Source organism: Spinacia oleracea, chromosome 3, assembly GCF_020520425.1.
Source record: "Spinacia oleracea cultivar Varoflay chromosome 3, BTI_SOV_V1, whole genome shotgun sequence".
NCBI classification, from domain to species: Eukaryota; Viridiplantae; Streptophyta; class Magnoliopsida; order Caryophyllales; family Amaranthaceae; genus Spinacia; species Spinacia oleracea.
In genome coordinates, this window is record NC_079489.1 from 137631665 (window position 1) to 137649336 (window position 17672).

At 36.7% G+C, this 17672-nt stretch overlaps 2 protein-coding genes across 2 annotated transcripts; both read left to right on the forward strand.

The window, feature by feature from the left end:
* The first annotated feature begins 6477 nt into the window (after positions 1-6477).
* Positions 6478-8136, forward strand: LOC110775593 (dof zinc finger protein DOF4.7). Its single transcript, XM_056840840.1, has one exon. It carries the CDS (start codon positions 6707-6709, stop codon positions 7868-7870), a length of 1164 nt encoding a protein of 387 aa, XP_056696818.1. The 5' UTR covers positions 6478-6706; the 3' UTR covers positions 7871-8136.
* Positions 8137-11063: 2927 nt separating this feature from the next.
* On the forward strand, positions 11064-12569 carry LOC130470115 (uncharacterized). The gene has a single exon (XM_056839705.1). The coding sequence runs from the start codon at positions 11064-11066 to the stop codon at positions 12567-12569; it is 1506 nt and encodes a 501-aa protein (XP_056695683.1).
* The last annotated feature ends 5103 nt before the right edge of the window (positions 12570-17672 follow it).

Consider the following 17672-nt stretch of genomic DNA (forward strand, 5'->3'; position numbering starts at 1 on the left):
TTGAAAATTTACCTTTAAATTGAAACTAAAAATGATCATTTTTGAAAATGTGAGTAACATTACTAATTTTTTTAAGTTTAGAGAGCCACTTTTAATAATAAATAGCATCTGAAGTATATAGAAAAAATTTAATGTAAATTTTGTGATACCATTTTTGGACAAAAACCAACCATCCTTAGTAATACCCTAAGATGGTGTTTTAATAATCCAGTCAAAGTACGGAATATACTAGTATAGTGACACACATTTTGCTGACAATCTTTATATTTTCCCTTATTAACAATTTTCCTTGAATATGTTTGTACATTTTGTAAATTCTCTTTCTTTTCGTCTTTAAAAAGTGAAGTGATTTCACTTTTCTAATTTATTAATTAGAATATACATATGAATATGGCACCTTTGTTCCATGCATATGCATGCGTTGAATGGGCATAGTGCAATACTTCTATGTTATTTAAGTTTTACTCACTTTTCGCTTTTTTTACGAAATACATTTTTCCTATATTTCTTTGATCACATGTTAATTATAGATAGGTTCTTCGAATTGGTTAAATTCGTATCATTTAGTTTGGGTGGCGTTTGAGTAAAGAAACATCCAAATCGAGTTATTGCGAGTCAGGTCAGTGTCACTGTATTTAAACGTAATCAATTTTAGTTAAGTATAGATCGAGTGGAGTTGTATAATAATGCAAAAGTTGGAAAATGACATAAAAAAAATGAGGTAGAAAACAAAGAAAGAGGGAAAACATGAGCACAATCTCTATCTAATGTCGCAATCGAAATGCCCCGCACGCTGACGCTGCCCGTCAAAGAAAATATTGAAAGACGACATTTGATTATTCGGATTTTTCATGAAATACCCCCGAATTTTGGCGTAATTCACCAAATGCCCCTCGACTTTCAGAAATTCACCAAATGCCCCTCACAAATGACTTAATACCCAAAATACCCTTACTAATGATGAGCCGTTAGTCCTCCGTTAACCTAATTTTCAAATTCACCAAATACCCCTATTTTAATACTTATTTCACCAAATACCCTTATTCAGAAACTTAATTCACCAAATACCAATAACTTAAAATTACTCATTTTGATACTCAACGGCTAGTTTTTGTGTTTGAAAATTAGCCGTTGCTTATTGTTTGCTTATAAATACTCTTTTTCTGACGGTTTATTGTAGTTTTCCTATTATTTTGTTAATTTCATATCATTTTTGTCATGAGTTTTCTTTCAAAATCATCATCCACACCCAATGAGTCCACATATGTAAGAGTCCAAAATAAATTTTGTTATCATGGGAGAAAATTTGACATCCGAATATCTGATACAACACTCAATCTGAAGCTCCGGTACAACACTAAAACATAAAACACTCCTAAAAACACCTCAAAACGTCGCAACTCTTCAAGAAAATAGCTACTTCTTTTGTACCTTATTCTTTATGTGAGCAATTAATTATATTTACCATGCAATCGGAAGGTATTCCTTTTTCAATATGGGAAATATCTTTAACATATGCAAACAGATTAAAAATAAAGCTCTTATTAATTTGATTCTAACGCATATGTTCCAGCTACCTCGGCTTCTATTGCTTCCATGCCACATATTTAACGTTAACTCCCTTTTGTCTCCTGTCTCTACTGCCTCCAAACATCTTTCTTCAATCTCCTAACTTTCTCTCAACCTTACAGTCTAGGCATAAAGGTTTTCCCACTTTTCTTTTGAGCTAGGTCCTATTGACATGGTCAGATTTATGGACAAATGTCTATTTTTGGATTTGAGGGAACAAGAAAAAAAAAATGAAACTAAGGTATGTTCCAAAGCTCATGAACCAGTGAAAAAACATGAATCTTGGCACAAAGATTTGCCTCCAAACTCAAGATTTTCACATCATGAATCCAAGTTGAAATCGAGGTTGTGATAAAAATGTATGTGTTATTGAACTTGATTTCTTAGTTTCTTTACCATTCGGACAATAAGAAAATTAAGGTGTTAGCTTTAGATTGAATTACTTCAGCTTCACTTACATAAGATCCCTTTGAAAATGGGGTTTTTTGGCCTTTTGCTCAGCTAAAGTGCATTGTTTACTGGATGAGGCCTGAACTTATTGGATCATAATTGAAACTTACTGAGTGTTGTATCGGAGCCTCAGATGGAAATTTCCTCCCATAATATTAGAAATTGTTTGGGACTCTTACATATGTGGATTCATGGGTGTGGATGATGATTTTGAAAGAAAACTCATGACAAAAATGATATGAAATTAACAAAACAATAGAAAAACTACAATAAATAGTCAGAAAAGGGGTTTTTATAAGCAAACAATAAGCAACGGCTAATTTTCAAACATAAAAACTAGCCGCTGAGCATCAAAATGGGTAATTTTAAGTTATGTGTATTTGGTGAATTAAGTTTCAGAATAGGGGTATTATATGAAATAAGTTATAAAATAGGGGTATTTGGTGAATTTAAAAATTAGGCTAACGGAGGACTAACGGCGCGTCATTAGTAAGGGTATTTTGGGTATTAAGTCATTTGTGAGGGGCATTTGGTGAATTTCTGAAAGTCGAGGGGCATTTGGTGAATTACGCCATAATTCGGGGGTATTTCATGAAAAATCCGTTGATTATTTGAATGGAAAATGGAAATATCCCGCTTTCAGTCTCTGGGCACTCCGGACGGCACGCGCGGTCAGGTTATTACTGCTTTACACAGAAGAATTCGATTTTAGGAATAAGGTTCAGTCCATCAAAGTTTGAACGTAGTATTCGTACTACCAGTACTTCATTAAATTAAATTATACAGTACTACTCACTTGATGAAAAAAGGACCATTATGTCCTGCTAGATTTTGGTGTCAATGACATCACACCACTATTGGACTAATTGGTGTTAAACACTTACTTATGCAGGTTAATCATTTTGGCATTATCTAAACTAATAATTCAAATATTTAGAGGTGAAAATCCGTTGCTAGAACCAACAGGGGTGGATCTTGGATACTTTTTCGATGGGACATTTAGAAAAATTAAGCAATATAATATGCAATTTTTTATACACAAATTTTAGAGGAGCCGTAACTAAAAATACACTGTGAAATTTTTCGTCCAAGAGGCAGGGGCCCATCCGAGCAATATTGAACATCAGTCACAGAGAACAAAGATAAAGATTTACGATAACATTGGATGGTGAGACTTCGAGATAAAAAAAAAAGAGGTTTTAAGGTGTGTATAGGCTTGACCATTTAAAAAAACTAATGAGAGTGTTTGGTGAGGTAGGTTTAGAAGATATTTTTGAGATGAAAAGGCTAATTTTAAAATTAATTATCGTATGAGTTTTTTTTCATTACAAGTTTGAAGTAGACTTTAAATGACAACTTTGTCATAATATTGTCCATAATTACAATTCTTACCAACCTACATCACTTTATATCGATTCCTTGATGATTATTTTATATATTAAACAACCGACGATTTTATTACCTAACACTTTACGCAAACAACTAATTCAATTAGATAGTGAAATCAGCTAATACAAATAACTAACGAACGATGACACAACTAAGAACCCTACACAATGACATAATCGAATACCTCCATCCATCGAATTAGAGTTCATGCCTTCCTCCTTAAAGTAGCTAGAACTTCAATTCTATGACATAGTTAAGTTTATGTGGATTTTCTTTGTAGAAAAGGCAGGGAAAATGTTAAATGTGCAGAATACATAATCATAACCGTTATTGCTATTCAAAAGAGATTTCACTAACTATGAATATGTCACCAAGTCTTGTCACAAATTAAGAGAATAAGAGTAGAAGAAGAACCCTTGTCTTTTGCCCCCCTCTAGTTTCTTGGATATTATTAGAAAAAGGCATGAGGAGCTCTATTTTGGATTTTACGTAATACCTATTTTATTCATGCAATTTTTTTTTAAAATGGTTGTAGGTCATGCAAAAAACAATAGTGGGATATAACTATTATTTATTTTCAGATTGTTAAATCCTGTTAGTGGATTGTGGATATCATTATCATTATCATTATCATTATATTAAAATTGGTCCAATTAGTTAGGCCAATCCTCTTACTCAGGTTTAGTTGGCTCTAGGGAGGCCTAGCTGGCTACGTACGTACAATAGCTAGACCCATGAATGTAGCTGAATTTCATGATTGTGATCTCAACAATCAAACGAATTTAACTTAGATATGAATACTACTGTATTTGTGAGCAAATCACATGTGTATTATTACATGGTCATAAAATACACCTGAATTCACATTTTGGTTGACTGAGGATGTCGGTGTCGGATCCTCCGACACTTCGACACTACATGACACCCAAATATATAGTGCCCTTGTATGAAATTTATTATATCTAGAGTGTCAGATCTTTCGACCCCTTGTCGAACACGACACCCTAATAAGTGTCTGAGCAACATAGCCTGAATTGAATCCCTGAAAATATGTACAATCATTTATATGCTAGTCAATACTCCCTCCGTCCCTTAATAATCGCACCACTTTTCTTTTTGGGTCGTCCCTTAATACTCGCACCGCTTATATAAATGGAAATATTCACCAATATTATATTATTTTTCACACTAGACTACTACCCTACTTACACCCCTACTCCCTACAAAAAATCATTTAAAAATCCACACCCCCAACTCACCACTCCCCACCCCTTACACATTTCCCACTAACTATATTAAAAAGATACCCACTATCAACTAATACCCATTAAATTAATAAGTCAATTCAAATGTCTTAAACTCCGCACCGGTCAAACCGATGCGAGTATTAAAGGACGGAGGGAGAAGGTCTTAAATTCAATTTCTCACGCCTCTATTTGCAATTTTATATAACATTGTGACTCATTGGCATCAAAAATAAAATAAAATTACTCAAATCAACAAATGGACTATGTCTTGATTGATTTGTTTTATAAACAAAGAGGCCCTTGTATTAGTATGAAGGAAGGAGGGCTCCATTTGTGGCATAAGTCTCGGCTAGGCAATCACTGTATAAAACAATGGTAACTTTACACGTAGCAGCACATGATAAGCTCTGTTTTTCAATTTAATTTATCACTCTCTCCCCCACATTGAAACTGTAATGATTACCTTTGAATGGCATCTGCAAGAATGGAAACTCCAATGACTCTAACCAAAGATTATTCTTTTACTAAATTTGATTGCATCTTCTCATTATTATTTGCTCATAATCCTACCCGCCACTTTCTTAATACCAAGTATTATTATTATTATTTGCTCGTGCTTAGCAAATTCCCATGAGATTTCCGATCTGTATTTTTATCAACCTTTTACTTGTTCTGGACAATCACATTTTCTTCCAATCAAGCTATTTATATATCTTGAAATTTTATTCTGTTTGATGGCTTTCTCTTCAATCCTTCTTAAGCTTATTTATCTCTTAAACATCTACCTTTTAAAACGCGTTGTTACCATTTTTTATTCCTAATATATGAAATACGAGTAGAAAATTCTTTTAAACTATTGACAAAAAGGACACACATTTCTTCTTTATAAGTATATACTCCGTATTATGGTTTCCAAAAATGTTGTGATAGTGAATTAGTACTACGTACAACATTTAACTTAAATTTCTCTTGCAATTTAATTAATTAGTACATGGGGTTTTGGCCAAGAGCATACCATTTTTAGGTTTATTGGTTCTATGAGGTGTAAACACTAGTACACTGTACACCATTATATTTAAAAAAGGAGGAGAATTCAAACTCATGCATATCTCCCGAGTCTTGACAGAACCGAATACTCGAATAGTATAAAAAATGCGGCAACTTTTGTGTAAGATCGCCTTACCGAAAATACCACTTTTACTGCTTAACTAATTGGTTTTATTGCTTAACTAATTAATTAGTTTCATTGTTTAACTACTTGGTTCTAATGCTCAATTAATTACTATAGTGCCTAACTAATTAATTTCATTACTTAACTTATATGACACCAAGGGGCTTTTTGGTGTAAGACTGCCTTATATAAAAGTTTATATAAAAAATGATAGAAAAAACAAAAAGAAAAATAAACCAGTAGCATGGGTAATGTTATATGATTGGGCAATTCAAGTAAAAACTAGTTGTAGTTGAAATATGTAAAAAAGGGTTATTAACTACCACTGTTGTTGGTTAATGTTTTCAGTTGTATTGTTTGTATTTGTAGTCATCCAAAATCATGATTGTAATGATGATATGTTTATATCAAAATCTATAGTTTTAGAATTTTAGAAGATTAGAAAATACAAATAGAGGCAGCTAGAGGACAGATTGGGAGACAAAGGACAAATAAAATTCCATACACAACCCTCCAAAAACCTACCCACATTTCAAAAATTCCCAAACCCCAAATTCCAAATTAATTAACTTTAATTTATTATTATTATTATTATTATTATTTTAATTGCAACAACCAAAAAGCAAGTTTCACCATGTATATATTTATATGTGTCCAACTAAAGCTTCCCCCCACTTGGCACTTGCTCTTTTATCCTCCTCCTTTTCCAACTCAAATTGAACTTGCAAAAACCCCAAAGCTCAACAAAAACAAAACTCATTCCTTGCTTTTGCTTTTCCACTTTGCTAATTAGTTGATCTCAAAAAAGACTCTAATTTCTTTGTTATCATACCATCTTTTACACTAAATTTAAGGAAACCAAAAAGAAAAAAAAAAAGAGATGATCCAAGAACTATTGGGAGGAACTAGTGTTCCTACAAGTTTTTTAGGTGAGAGAAAGATTTCCATCCCTTTCTCTTCTCCTCCACCTCATTCAACCACACCAATTCTCACCACCACTTCCACTTCCATTGCAACATCATCAACTCCGTCATCATCACCACTCTTGCCCACCGCAACCGGTGGCAATAACAACAACACCACCACCGCTTCCGAGGCGTCTAACGCTAGCCAGCAAAATCTGAGGTGCCCTAGATGCGACTCAACTAACACCAAGTTCTGTTACTACAACAACTACAACCTCACCCAACCTCGCCATTTCTGCAAGACTTGTCGGAGGTACTGGACCAAAGGTGGGACCCTCAGAAACGTCCCCATTGGTGGCGGCTGTCGGAAGAACAAGAGCACCATTGTAAGTGGCTCAACTTCTTCTTCTTCAGGGTTAGTCAAGTCATCCTCAAATGCAATGGCTAAAGCCAAAGCGAGTTTATCAACCGAGTTGCTAGTGAACGGGAACCCGGGTTTTCTTGGAAATGGGTTGTTGGATCACTTTCACCATCATCATTCGGATCTCCATTCAGCTTCTTCAAACCCAATCCTTTGGCCTTCTCTTGAACAAAACTCCCACATCTTGTCTTTGCTTAGAGGGTCAAATCAATTCCATAACCCTAACCCTAACCCTAACCCTATATCAAATGGTTTCGTTTCTGTTAAAACTGAGGGCACGAACCTCGGGTTGGATTCGTATGGTAACGGATCTCTACTCGGGTCATTCCAAAGGAGCAACCAACACCAAGTAAACGGGTACTCATCTGGGGTTGTTCCAGATTTTGGGAACAATCATAATAATAATAATAGCAATAGCAATAGCAATATTCTAGAGCTGTATCAGAGGCTAAAATCATCAAGCAACAATAATTACAATAATTATTGTGGTAATGAAAACAATCAAGGGACGACAACGACGATGATTTTAGGAAATATGGTGGGAGGATCAACATCGCCTTCTTCATCTTCTTCCCCAATGCATTCGACAATATTGGATTCAGCGCCTGTAGGAGGTGGTGGAGATCATAACTATGGAGGTTATAGCTTCATGAATTCTCCTGCAATGTCTGGTTGGTCTGATTACCCAATAGCACCTATTAATGGTGCATATCCTTGAAACTATATTATACATATATAAATGGCTACTTAGTTTACTTTTATTTGTTCTTCTTGTTGTTTATTGGGGGGGGTGTTAATGTAACTTTTTTTTACTTTGTTTTTCTATGAGTTGCCTTTTGGTGATTGTTTCTCTTAATTGTAGTTAGTTAGTTTGGGGTTTGTGGTATATGATCGATGAATTAATATGGCTAATTACTCCTTTTGATCCTTGTAATGATATTTGTTCTTGTTTTATACATTTTGTGTAAGCTTAATTTTCAGTTAGTTTAACTTCTCCTTTTGAAATTGCTTCCCTATTCCCTACACCCTAGTCCTTGATAAATGTTTTAGGAAATGAATGATAAATGTATCAAATTACTAGGTTGAGGAAACTTATCAGCAATATTGGTAGGCCGGAGAATGATTCCTAAATGTTTGTGTAATCTTGTTGGAGGATATTAATTCTAATGTTTGTGTTATTTCTGGTGTGTATTTTAGTATAGAGCTAGTAATTGATACGTACGATGGTGTTCATGATAAGGAGATGGATCAACAAGTCTATGTTCTTGAGATAATGGTTGTCGGTAGTCTCAATGAAATTAAGTTTGTAAGTATAATTAAAAACTAGGCTTAATATAATCTAACACTATAGTAGTAATTAAGTGTTAGTTTATCATATAATGGAACATGAAATAGTGAATATGATAGGTTTGTATAGGTAGCAAACTAGCTGTAAGAACAATCAGCATTGATTTTCTCCTTAGATTCTCCATATCTTGAGGCTCTATAATTTATGCAAATTTGTCTCCCATTCACATACTTAAAATATGTAATTCTTTAAAGGTCAACTAAAATACTGTTGGTACGAGTATGTCTTTTGATCTATCTCTCGTGTTTAACAGTTTTGAAGACACATATTTAGCCTGTCCATGGGAAACTAGTGCTAGAAACTTCAAGAGTCTAGCACTAGTTTCCTATTACGAATTTACGATGATACGAGTCCTGGCCAATCATTAGGATCGATGGGAGACTGAGTCTCATCAATCCAGGTTAACCTTTTGCTTGTCGTAGTTACTGTTTTGGACAAATTCTACCTAGAGTGGAATTCGTCAGGGTAGGTGCTGACAATCCGAGCTAGCAAGATAATACTTAGATTACAATAATCGGTTTGAGAGAACAAGGGTAGAGTATTATTATGCAATGTGATAGAATACATACAATGAGCCTACAATTTCCTATTTATACATGATTCCTTGATTTGTAACATAAAACAATCATTTAATCAAGGAGTTATTGGATGTAACTCCCCTAACATTTAATGTTTGTAACCGTCTCTTAATTTTAGCCTTGCCATCGATGTTTGTAACCGTCTCTTTACTTTAGCCGTCTCCCTTGATCAATGCCCTTGGGGAGGGTTTTTTCCCCCTAACAGTTACTCGATCCATTTTTTAGGCTAAGTTTTCAACCTTTTTCCTGGACAAGGTAAGCTTACATGGTACGGCGCCTACCCTATCTCAGGGACTTATTTTGTAGATATTATAACAGAAGTGAGAAAGATTATAAATAACGTAAACAAAGAACACAAAAGTTTAACATGGTTCACTAACAATGTGTTATCTACGTCCACAAGCAGATGAGAGAGCAATTTTATTTATCTCGAGGAATGAAGATTGCAGAATACAACTAGGTTATTACCGATTCATGACACATTCTTGGGGCGTTGCAGTAAGGGGATTGACCGATTCAAGAAATATTCTAACAATAGATCGACCATGGTTCATATATATCAATTACTTGGAGATCTTAAGGAGCCTATATTTCACGGTCTTGTTCTCAGTTTCCTGCCTTTGAATCTACTAGGATTTCTCTATTGGAATGGAATTGAATGGCGTTCAATTTACCTCTTTTAATTTGCCACTAATTTCATGGCGTTCAACTTCATCATATGATATCCAATCAAGGACAACTCTTTCTTTCTTGAAATCCATCAATTTCGTATTTTGGTCTCTATTAAATTAGTTTTTAATTAGAAATTGTTAATGTACTATCTGCCTTCTAAATCATTCCGCAGTTTATTGGTCTTCCGAAATTATCCTTAACCCATTGATTGAAAAAACTACTTGCCTAATGCCTCCATGGCCGTGGCCTCATTCTAAATTACCATTAGCTTCTCATCAAAATAACAGTTGATCGGTCATTATATTTACGGCTCGTTTGGCATGAGGTGGGGATAGGAATAAGGATATAAATTAGGAAAATGATGGAGAATTTATGATAGAGAATTCGTTATTTTATCCCTATCCTTTGTTTGGAATGATAGAGGATAAGAATAGAGATTAAATAACAAATTTACTATCGATCTTACCCCTTTTAAAATGGTAGGCTACAACTCAGCTAGTCAGCTGTATGATTAATAAAGGGTAATAGTCTTTTAACATTAAAAAGAGAAATCCTCAATTCTATACATGCTCCTCCCCTAGCACAGAATGATGGATATAAAGGCTCTATTAATCCCTACTCCTATCCCTATCCCCAAATAAATTAAAATCCCTTGTAAACAAACAAGGGATAAGAGTGTAAAGGGATAAAATATCCTTATCCTCACCCCTTATCCCTCGTACCAAACGAGCTATTATTGTCACTTTTAAAGCTTTTACGTTTGTGAGTATAAGTCGCAACTGTTGAGGAGTCATTTGATTTCACCTAAAATACTAAAATGACCTTATTTTTATATTACAGAGTACTTTTTCTTTAAACGGTTGTTGTATGTGTTTTTGAAAATTTAATCGTCCATCGAATGCAAGCAGATCTAATGTAACTGAGATGGAGAGCGGTTACAAGAATAGGTATGTTTAATAGTAGTGCGGTTAAATTTCTTTAAGTAACGGGTATTAGAACGAGATGAGAGAGAGCGACAGTGAGAGTGAAAAAGTGAGAACGAGTGAACCCCCCCCCCCCAACCACCAGATCCCACCGCGGAGGCCGCCGGTCAAGCAACACAGTTCTCAAAGGTCGTCACCGACCCTGCTTTCCAACCACAGTATCCATCACCCACCACCAGCAACCCCAGGCCACAACCAAACCTATCATATGCTACAATTCTACAACACCAAACAACAAAATTGCAACCCATATCAACCACCACCAGCGAATTCTGGCCCCCTTTCACCTCTATAGTTGCAACTGACCCGCCCCCTACCTATGACCCTGCCATGGAAGCCTTTATAAGCCTAGGTCGCGAAGAAGCCACCTCTCTGTCTCAAAGATGGGTCCGTTCCCTGATTATCAAGGTCATTGGGAAATCCTTTTCAGTCGAGTTTCTGAAATCCTCCATCCAAAGAATTTGGAAGCTACACCAACCTCTTCAACTAATTGCCTTAGGGAAAAGCTTCTATAATGTGTCTGTGCCAACAGAAGAAACACGAGAATCAATTTTATCCAATGGGCCATGGTTCATTGCGGGACATATGCTCATTGTACAACCATGGATACCTGGCTTCAAACCATCACAAGCAGTTATCTCGAAAGCCCCTGTTTGGGTTTCTCTCCCAGAACTTCCAATCGAGTTCCACACCCTATCAATGTTGAAAAAAATTGCAAACGAGATTGGAAGTTTCATCAAAACAGACATGAATGCAATAGAGCAAAACAGAGTCAGATTTGCAAGAATCCAAGTACTCCTGGACCTTGCAAAACATAGGAAGGAAAGTGTATGGCTAGGAGCATTCAAACAGAGTATTCAGTATGAAGAAATCCCACAATTCTGTGGGGTGTGTAAAACAATCGGCCATGGGACGGAGAGATGCCCTAAGAGACGATTGGAAAGAGAAGAACAAAAGATGGATGAGGAAGAAACCCAAATCCCTACCGTTGAAAAAACGGCGCGACACGTGGAAGAATCACAAGACACAACACCAAATGATGAGGCAGGAAACCCCTGGATCCATGTTTCAAGGAAGGGAACGGCAGAAAAGAAAAAAAAGAACCCAAAAGGTGGAGTGACAGAGGGAAGGAAGAAAGTTGGACGAACAAAATCAGAGAAAGGAGATAAGGGACAAATACGAAAAGGACAAAACAAAAAGACAAGTGGATCGACGAAGAACCACACGGTCTTGGTCCACAAAGTGGTTACAAGGCTTTCAGCCCAACTGGGAAAGAAAGATAATGCCAAAGCCCAAATGAAGCAATCAAAACCCCAGCCCATCTGCAGTGAAAACCTAACTATTCTTAACCCTTTGGGTTCTGATGTGAACACGGAGAGTCACACCCCTCATTTAATTCTACCTTCACCCAAACCAATCAAATCACCTCAATCCGTTCCATTCTTCACCGTCCATTCTTCACTGCCCACTCAGCCAATCCCAACCACCCATAATCAACCCTTCACATTCTCATCCACAGTAAAACCTAAAACTACCTCAGATCAAAACACCATACCATTTCCCTCCTCTTCTCTCTCATCTCCCTCCTCTCCAAATTCAAAAGTCACATTATCAGAAACACCCCCAACTTCAAAAAATGTCGAACTCCCTGGACGAACAAATGGTCGATCTTGGAAGCGAGTCGGAGGAAACGGACCTTACAAAGCCACCGCCGTACATCCAGAAGTACATCTACAGTCCCTACACCCCAAACCCCAAGTTCACTCTTCCCTTCCAACCTCTCCCACTCGAATTCCCCTTCCCAATCATCGAACCCACCGCATATCACTCTCTTAACCACTATGTGTGCAAGGAAGCACCGATTCCGACTTACCCGGAATTCCATGTCAACCAAATGAGATTTACTCTCAGAACCCCCTCTCAATGGAAAGATGTCAACCCACCGGCGATGCGCCATTTCATGCTGGAACCTCAATGGCTCGATTCCCCCCTACAACGACATGGAAATGTCGCCAAAAAAAGGAGGTATGATGATACCCTTTCATCTCCCAGACCTCAAAACCCTCAAAGCTCTCTCCCCAATACTGGAGAAATTTGTGAGATGGTGGATGATCAGCAAGGAAGCAAGTGTGGGATGGGATGTGTTTCCCCCGGAGCTGGAATTCCTAAGCGACCCAATCCCAATTCTGCCACAAGTGAGGAAGACTTGGCCACTAACCTCACGAAACATACTGAGGGGGACCTTTGAAGAGGAAACGAATGCCCTAATGGTGATCTCAACGATGGAGGACCTACCACAAGTGGAGATCAAGGTCCTCCCGGTGAAGGAGATAGAGGAAGGGGACTGCGAAATGGAATTGGAGTTCGTAGTAAGGAAACAGGTGCTATGGAGCAAGAGGAGTCAGGAATTTATCGACAAAATCGACCCCCTCACTCAGAAGAAGTACAAGGAGTTCTCTCGAACTCAAAAAATCCCTGATCCAATGATCATAGTCGCGTGGAATTGTAGGGGAATTGCCCGCCGAGGCTTCTAAGCAAACATCAACCATCTCTACAAAGAACACCTTCCCCAAATCCCAATCCTAACCGAAACCAAAACAAGCCCGAAACATACAGAAAGAATTATGAGGAAGACTCCCTTTGAGAACTATGTGCTTGCTGAACCGTACGACCTCTCCGGTGGGATCGTAGTCATGTGGGACCCCACCTTCATCAATTTCCAGATGATAGGGAAGGACCTCCATGCTATTCATGCTGTGGTTGAGGTAAACACTAACCCCTCTTTCAAATTCTTTTTGTCTACAATTTATGCTAGTACTAAATACAAAAGTAGATTAGAATCTTGGAATGAATTGATAGATATGTCTAAACATGTGACTATCCCTTGGGTGGTAATGGGAGACTTCAATGAAATTACTTGTCAATCTGAAAAACTGGGTGGGAATCCTTTAAAACAATATAAGGCTAATAGCTATGTTGATGCAATGAACAAATTGAAGGAAATAATGCCCTTGGTCCAAGTATGCATATAATGTTAAGTCTAATAAATGCGGTTCAGTATTAATTAACAAGTTAATAATTCAGTGAGATCAAGTGAGCTGAATGCCTAGCTAGAGGCCGCTTCAGTTCAAGTGGAATTAATTATATTAATCCACAGCTTACTATTGACTGAACCCGTAGGGTCACACAAATAGTACGTAAACGGATCAAGTATTTAATGGCATTAAATACCCCATCTATGGATATTCAGAATCGATGGATCTTGGTTTCAGTGGGAGCTGAGATCGTCATAAGCAAGAAATGAATACTCCTGAAACAATGATATTGCCGGAAACGGAAATATGGATCGTATCGGAAATATAAATATTATCCAAGTCGTAGATGTTGCCGGAAACGGAAACATGTACGTATCGAAAAATATTAATGGAAATGGAAATATTGCCGGAATCGGAAATATTGCCGGAAACGGAAATATTGTCAGAATCGGAAATATTATCGGAATCGGAAAATAATTCCGGAAACGGAAATATTAAATATTTGTTCGAAACGGAAATTAATTCCGGAATCGGAAATATTAAATATTGGTCGTATCGGAAATGAATTCCGGAACCGAGAATTTAATCGGAAGCGCATCGTACGAATTAAGCATCGGACGAGGCTTGCCAGACGAAGGCCCACCACGAAGCCAGGCCCGCGCCCAGCAAGCCAAGCGCCCAACACGAAGGCCACAGCCTCGCCAGGCCCAGCAAGGCCGTAGGCGCGCGCGCTGGAGCGTGTGCTCGTGGGCTGCGAGGCAGCGCCCACTCGTGTGGGCTCCAAGGCCTGCGCGGGTGCGTGCGTCCCTCGTGGTCGTGCGACACTCGTGTTTGTAACGAATCCTAATCCTATCGGAATTCATGCAATGATTAAATCCTAATCCTAATAGATTAAATTTATTATTTAGAGTTCAAATAGGATTCTAATTAATAAATCCATATCCTAGTAGGATTATAATTCCTTTCCATAAACTCTATAAATATAGGCCTAGGGTCACATATTTAATAGACGATTTTGAAGTATTCAAAGGTAAGATTTTTAAGCAAAAATCAGCCAAACACTTGCAACCCAAAATAGCCGAAAATCCTAAGTAACCTTAAGGGCGATTCTAGTTGGTCAAGCTTAAGGCGGATCCGGACGTACTGTGGACTATCTACGGAGGGACGACACTGGGAGTCCTAAAGACTTGTTCTTGTTCGGTTCAGGCGCAGCTAGGGAGGGCACGCTACAAAGTGTATGCATCTGAATTATGCTAAATGATTATGTGTAAATAATATGTTTCCTGGCTTTATGGTTTTTCCGCATGATTTATGTTTATTCATATGTATCATAACCTAACACAAATGTGGTTTAGTTGATGCTGGATGTGTAGGAAGTAGGTTCACATGGTTTAATAAACAAAAGGATAATCCCATTTATCAAAGACTTGATATGGCTTGGATTAATATGCATTGGATGAACCTGTTCCCAAACACTTCTGTCCACACACTTCCTAGAGAAACATCCGATCATAACTCAATTAAATTGGTAACTGACCAAATCACTAGTCAAAATGTTTTGAGTCAAAAACCTTTTAAGTTGGAACCACTTTGGTATGCAGAACCAGGTTTTGCAAACATGGTTGATACTGAATTAAGTAATGACCTGTCTGGCCTTGTCATTAAACTCAAAAATATTTCTACAACAATGGCTTCCTGGGTTAAGGACAATATAGGGAATATCTTCCATAAAAGAAAAAAGTTGTCTGCTAGATTAAGTGGTGCTCAAAAAGCTTTAAAGTCTAGACCAAACAATAAACATCTTCTGGAACTAAGTGAGGAACTCTCTAAAGAGTTAAACCTCATTTATGACCTGGAATAAGCTTTCTGGATGGCAAGATCAAGGAAAAACTGGATTAACAGTGGGAATAAGAACACCACCTATTTCCATACCTCTGTCATTATTAGAAGAAGAAGAAACAAAATCTTGAAATTAAAATTTGAGGTAGGTTGTGAAATAGAAGGTAATGATTTGACTAGTCATGTGGTTAAGTACTTTTCCAACATCTTTTCCTCAGAAATTAGCATTCCCCCATGTCAGAACCATCACTACTCTAATAAAATTAACATAGATTATGCCACTAATGTGGAAGAGGTAGGAAAAGCAGTGTTTGACCTAGGACCCTTGAAAGCACCAGGGATTGATGGGCTACATGCCCATTTTTACCAACAACACTGGGGGAGTTTGTGGAAAGATCTTTACAAGTTTGTGGACAATGTCCTTCTGTCTAAAAACTTTCCCCAGTCCATAAATGACACCACCATATGTATCATCCCTAAGTTTGAGCATCCAGAAACCATTAAACAATTTAGACCTATCAGCCTCTGCAATGCCAGTTATAAAATAGTGTCTAAAATCCTTGTCAATAGAATCAGACCTCACCTTAAGGATATTATCTCCCCAAACCAAAATAGTTTTCTCCCTGGAAGAGGGTGTGAGGTCAACTACATTGCAGCATCTGAGATCCTCCACTCAATGAAATCAAGGAAAGGCAAAAATGGGTGGTTTGCTCTGAAAATTGACTTGGAAAAGGCTTATGATAGGTTGGAATGGAACTTCATTAGGTTTTTGCCTAGCTAGGAAAGGTTTTGATAAACCTTCTACTGACCTAATCCTAAGTTGTGTAGCTTCACATAATATTTTAAAGTGTGGATTATAAAAACTAATAGTATTTTAAAGTGCATAACGAATATGCGACACTCGACCCATATAGTCTTAAAATACTTAGTATCTATGAAGCTACACCTCAACCATATATAATTACACTATTTTCTCCAGATTATTTGATATGTAAACTATCAATTAACAACATCTTTGATAATAACTATCATATATCCTAATTAACCATAATCGAATAAGATTAAAATAACCAATAGCAATCTGGTACCAACTACTCACCGATTGCACGCAAACAACCAATATCACAACACCGATAATGAATACCTTTAAAAGCAATATCAATCCAACTCAAAACATCATATTATATGTCACAAATAATATGGGTACAATAGTAGTGTATAGTACATACAATTCCAAGAAATATGTGCAACGTACAATTGACAGGTAATATACTTCGTATAAACGACTCGAATAGACTAAGTGCGTGTGATTACAACTAATAATATACACGAACAATTTGAAGAGACTAAGCGTGATTACAATTAACATATACAAATAACTTGAATAGACTAAGTGCGTGTGATTACAACTAATAATATACACAAACAATTAGAAGGGACTAAGCATGATTACCTTCCGATGATTGTTTATATTCAAGTATCCGAACAGATCGAAGAACCAGGTAAAAGGATGATTACGACTATTATTTTTAGTTGATAAAGATCATGATTTGGTTGATCATGAGAGGTCTAATCATAAGGTTGAAAATTTGGTATTGAAACTAAAAATCAAAATTGGTTTCATGTGATAGATAAGTGCGCATGCACAATATTGGTATACGAAATCTTGAGCTTGAGCACAAACAACCGTACAAGCGAAATGTTCAGTTAGCTAATGAATGTATGACGGCCGAGAAGGTAATTAGGGTTATAGGTATTTATAAGCTCCAAAAATATGAGTCATAATAAAATAAAATAGGGTTTTAAACTTTTCGAAATTTTTAAAAGGGACTAACTAAAAACGGAAATAATTATATTTTGACTATAAAATATTTTATAAAATTATAAAATATAGGACTATTACAATCTATCTCCCTTTAAAGAAGAGTTATAAAAATACAGGGTATTACAGACTCAGTGTAAGATCAGCAATCATTTTGAATCAAGCCCAAATGACTAAACTTTGCTGGAAATTAAATACTGGAAATAACTTGGCCACTAGCCTAATAAGAGACAAGTATATAAC

Coding starts and splice junctions, on each gene's coding strand:
- LOC110775593 (XM_056840840.1), top strand. CDS start 6,707: ATGATCCAAGAACTATTGGGAGGAACTAGTGTTCCTACAAGTTTTTTA.
- LOC130470115 (XM_056839705.1), top strand. CDS start 11,064: ATGGAAGCCTTTATAAGCCTAGGTCGCGAAGAAGCCACCTCTCTGTCT.